Source organism: Tachysurus vachellii, chromosome 17 (assembly GCF_030014155.1).
Source record: "Tachysurus vachellii isolate PV-2020 chromosome 17, HZAU_Pvac_v1, whole genome shotgun sequence".
NCBI lineage: Eukaryota > Metazoa > Chordata > Actinopteri > Siluriformes > Bagridae > Tachysurus > Tachysurus vachellii.
In genome coordinates this window covers 18,951,242-18,956,241 of record NC_083476.1, presented here as the reverse complement: position 1 = coordinate 18,956,241, position 5,000 = coordinate 18,951,242, and the positions used below count along the sequence as shown (strand labels likewise).

The window sequence follows — 5,000 nt, the reverse complement described above, 5'->3', positions numbered from 1 at the left end:
AGTGATTTATTCAATCCAGGATTAAAAATAATAAATAACAAAAACAAAATAAAAATATTTTTTTCTAAAATAAACAAGAAATAAAAATAAAATTATAAAAAAATCTCAAATTTGTCATTCATTAGTGACCATCAGCTCATTGAGCTTATTGAGTTTCTCAGTAATTTAGTCAAGGTTGTGACCTGTAGCCATCAAGTCATCAGTCAGGTCTTGAAACTTAATATCAAGACTTGGTTTGGTGTTTTTACAGCCTTGCTAGGGACAAGGAGTGGCTTTGGTGTAGAGTTCTCAGTTGTAAACCTTTTTATTACTTCTCTTTTTCTTTCCCTCTTTTGGTAGGACGCATGCGGCGCTCGAAACGGATGCGCTGTCCCGATGGACGGAGGATGGAGGTGTGGAACTGGGAGGAAGAAGAAGAAAAGAGGAGTGTGGAGGCTCACAAACGCTCAAAGAGGGACTCGTGTAGCAGTGAGAGAGACAGGAGACCGAGACGGTACCACCACTACAGAACATACGAAAGGTACTTCAACCATGGCATGATGCACACTGTATGTATTCACGGTCTACTTCTCATCAGGGTTATTTGCTTTTTTTTTTTCCACACACATTTGGCTAGAAATAGCTTGTATGATCTGCTCATTTGAAATACGTTCTCGTTTACATGTCTTACTCAAAGAAGAGTTAATACGGTGAAGGATTCCGTAAGGAGCCATTTATTTAATGTTTATAAAAAGAGTCTTCAGTGACAGATGTTTGAAACAGTCAGTCGTATTAACATCAAGACAGAACAAAGAGAGGCTGGCAAGTTAACCGGGACGTTTAGAAGTGGTTCAGAAGCATAACCATTTGTTCATTTATAAATAAATTGTTGGAAATTTAGTGTGGCATAAGAAGAATAAAACATTTCAACATGCACTATTATTGGAAATCAATGAACTTGGCCAGAGCCATTGCTTCGCATCAGTTCACATCCTGTTTTTGATTCATTTACGTTAACAGCATGTGGTTGATGAAGTGTAACTGGAGCTGTGATATCAGTGCCGGCTGAAAGGCAAATCACAGGTTAACACTCATTCTAATGTTTTATGCATTAAAAACTCATCCACTAGGTCTGTAACATACCTAAAATGTATAAATGATTTTAACTGACTCAAAACAGAGAGGAAATCATTTGTAAATGTTTCAGAAATATTATGCAGACTACAGCGTCTGTGAATGAATCTCTTCCATCGTGTTTTTTGGAGGCTTGACTTTTTCTCAGTAACATTTAAAGCTGCAGTTGTTTTTTTGTTTTTTTTCATGTTGTGTTTTGGTTTTTGTTTTATTAACATGAAGAGATTACAAAAGACTTTGGTGTGAGTATGACTGTAGAGAGCTGCCTTAGCTTTAAGGAACTGATTTTATTTCAGACATTCAGCAAAAAATAAGTGGAAGTATAAATATATCATTGGCACAATTTTGTCAATTTGTGTTTATTAAAATATTGCATTTTGAAAAGTTGGCATATGGGAGAAAACGCGTCTTTATCTAATAAAATAATAATCTTCAGCTTTGCGTCCGACCGCGTTTTCATCGTTGCTTGTAATTTCTAATTATTTATAGCCTGTTAACGAGGACAACATGTAGAGCTTTACTTGTATCATCTTCCATCGCATATCTTTAGTTTTGTTTTGATACACAGTCTACTTTTACTTACTAAAATATGTCCTAATAATAAATGTACAGTAATTAAGACTTTGCCTAAATTAACCGGTGCTGAGAGTTATAATGCGATAACTGAAAATGATGTGAATGAGCGATCATTCCTATGCCACTAATTATTTTCCCAGGGTGAAATATTATCTTCAGCTGGGATTTATATTCCAAATGTATCTTGAATTTTAATTAGTAGAGAAATGACATGATATACTTTGGACAAGTGTCACTGGTTACTAAATGCATCAGTAGACGCTTTAAACCGAAAATCCAGTTTTGACTTGGAATCTGATGTCTGTCTGTCTGTCTATGATCAGAACATTGACACGTTGGCTGTTTATTCTGTAAAGCTGATTTCTTAAAACTGTAAGATGAACAAGGATGTTACTTAAAAACACTTGATGCCGTATCATTTTGGAGATCACGGAGTTTGAGATTTCACAAATCTGACTTAATTTTTTACCGTTCACTGAATTATCAGATTATTGGACTAAAATCTGAGCCTTTCTTGAAATTTGTTAACAAAATGACTTTTTTTTTTATTCTTTATTATTATTATTATTATTATTATTATTATTATTATTATTACTGATTTTGGAAAGTAATTCAAATTCCCCTTATTCTGTGAATTGGACAGACTCATCCCACTTCTGTAGCTTAGTTAAACAGACAGATTGACAGATCAGAGTGGTGTTCGCTCACATAAGACGTATGCAGTGATGCTGTAACAGGAGCTGAGGCATGTACTGTTACAACATTGACAGGTTAAAACCTGGCTTTCAGCAAGCTATGTGTAAAAGAGTACTGTAGGAGTGCACATTCCCACAGGAGGTGTCTCTAGGGCCTGCTCTAAGTTTAGCCTCTCTTGAGGATCCCTCCCTTCTGGAAAGACACTCGATGCTGTTTGACATCGGGCAGGGCAAGAAGGCACATTCTTCATACGCTTGCTGAAAGTAGTAAATAATACCGTACGCATAAACCAGAGAGACGTGCACTTATGTTTTGAGGTAGAGACATCATTTGGAGAGGCGCTGTGTCACCACTGATGGCTGCATTGCAGATGGTTCAGGGGAAGAAGGTATGCATGTTTTGGATGATTTCCATGACTGGGGATTGTATTGTTTCTGCAGGTGCAACAAAAGCACTAGGGGGCTGGAGGACGCGGAGCAAAGGGCGCCGGAGCCCGGTTTAAAGGCGTGTGGCCATGAGAAGAAAGCGAACGTCCGAGGTGTTCCAGAGAACCAGAAGGAACAGGACAAGGACAGACACAGGCATTGGCACCATTACAGCGAATCCTTGGCTCGATACAGTAACAGGGATCGGCAACGCTCAAAGTACCACAACAGCCGTTCACACTCGGTAAACACTCATTATCACTCTCTTGGCTTTAGCTGGGTTTTAACACACTGAATGCTTTTTTGTCATACGATTTTTACTCTAAATGAAGGTCAGCTTGGTCTATTGTGAATGTAGAATTAGTACAGATTTTTTTTAATCAAAATGCAATTTCTGACTTGGGTTAGGAAATTAAAAAGACCGAGGTTTAAGTCTGCTGCTTCTGAGGGTCAGGGTCTAGGTTCCCCTCAAAGGTCATATGTTGCTTAGGGGAATCAGTATCAGTAAATTTAGAGCAGTAATAGTGAAATGGTCCAATGTGTATTGATTTATTTCTCCAAGTCTCTTGTTTGAAAATGTTGTTGCCATGTCTTTCTTCTGTAACACACACTATGTTGGCCCTGTGCCGTTTTCTCGGGACTGAATTTGAAATTGCTGCTGCTGCCATGGCCTGCTGCGGGCTTCCGAACGCGTCTCATTGCCTCCCTCACCTTCAACGACCCTCCTTGCTGAATGAACGAATGACCCAATTGGGCCTGGTTCTGACCGGTGTATGATGATGATGATGATGGTGTTGGCGATGATGATGGTGGTGGTGGTGGTGCTGATGCCGGTGTCCGTGAACGTCAAACACCCCCCCCTTCCGCGTTCCAGAAAAGTCATCGCAGGAAAAGAAGCAGGAGTTTTGAGGATGATGAGGAGGGTCACCTGATCTATCACAATGGACAAGTTCTAAGAGCAAGATGTACAGAACACGTATCTTTCTCTGTCTGTTCTGTGTCTAAGTGTTTGGGAGATGGGTAGGGGTAACTTTTTTTTGTTTTGTTTTTTAAAAGGTAGCTGGAATATTTTAGCGCTAACCTATGAGGTACGATGCTGGGTGTTAAAACAGTTCTGTAACAGAATGTTTTTCACTTTCAGCAGACATGCACTGCAGGATTTTAGCTTTGTTACATTACTGACTTTTGACAAATTTAGATCAAGTCATAACCTTAACCGAGATTGTTAGTCTACACTAAACTATAGTACCTAATTGTGTAAGACTTAACTTATGCAATACTGAACGATCAGCAAAGGTGTTTCACATTTACTACTGTAGAATAAAAAAAAATTTGATATCTTGAATCAGAAATCTTCTTCTTCAAATCTAAAGTCATGTAGTGTATGCCCAGCATTGCTAGGACTTTTTTTTTTTTTTTTTAAACTTCTTTTCTTCCCTTATATTATCAATAAGCTTCTGACTGCATTGTCTTTATCCTTTTTTTTTTTTTTTTTTTTTTTTTTTTTTAAAAAATATTTGATCTTAAGCACTCTTGGTGAAGGAGCTTTCGGAAAAGTCGTGGAGTGTATCGACCACACCAAGTAAGCTCTAACAGCTCAGCTCATCTCGGTGTATTGTTGCTTACGAAAGGAACACAAACACGCTGTCTGTTTTCACTCGTCTTGTTTGGCAGAGACGGTATCAGAGTGGCTCTGAAGATAATCAAAAATCAGGAGCGCTATCGCGAGGCGGCTCTTATCGAAGTGGACGTGCTGAAACAGATGAACATTCTGGACGCTCAAAATCGGTTGTAAGTTGTTTACTGGATGTTATTAGAAATAGAATAGTTTGTTTATAGAGGGTTAAAAAAAAAACAAACACAAAAAAACCAAAACTTTTTTAGTGCCTGTGTGCGGATGTTAGACTGGTTTGATCACTACGGTCACGTCTGCATTGTGTTTGAGTTGTTGGGCCTGAGCACATATGACTTCCTGAAGGAGAATGACTACATGCCCTTTACCGTCGATGAGATCAGATACATGGCAGATCAGATCTTCAGAGCTGTACACTGTGAGTACAAGCCACTATTTAACCTTTGTATCTATCTTAAACATTTAACATTTAAATAGATTATTCTTTATTACTATTCTCTTTCAGTTCTTCATCAGAATAAGCTAACGCACACTGACCTGAAACCTGAAAACATTCT

General features: G+C 38.3%; 1 protein-coding gene across 1 annotated transcript in view; it reads left to right on the top strand.

The window, feature by feature from the left end:
- clk4b (CDC-like kinase 4b) overlaps positions 1-5,000 on the top strand; it is a 7,288-nt gene that overhangs the window by 516 nt on the left and 1,772 nt on the right. Inside the window, exons 2-8 of the mRNA XM_060890877.1 lie at positions 340-520; positions 2,826-3,054; positions 3,685-3,773; positions 4,324-4,392; positions 4,485-4,601; positions 4,695-4,861; positions 4,949-5,000. The exon at positions 4,949-5,000 is cut by the window's right edge and continues 43 nt beyond it. Of these exons, the coding sequence (XP_060746860.1) occupies positions 345-520; positions 2,826-3,054; positions 3,685-3,773; positions 4,324-4,392; positions 4,485-4,601; positions 4,695-4,861; positions 4,949-5,000 (899 nt within the window). The 5' untranslated portion in view covers positions 340-344. The remainder of the gene's footprint in view (positions 1-339; positions 521-2,825; positions 3,055-3,684; positions 3,774-4,323; positions 4,393-4,484; positions 4,602-4,694; positions 4,862-4,948) is intronic.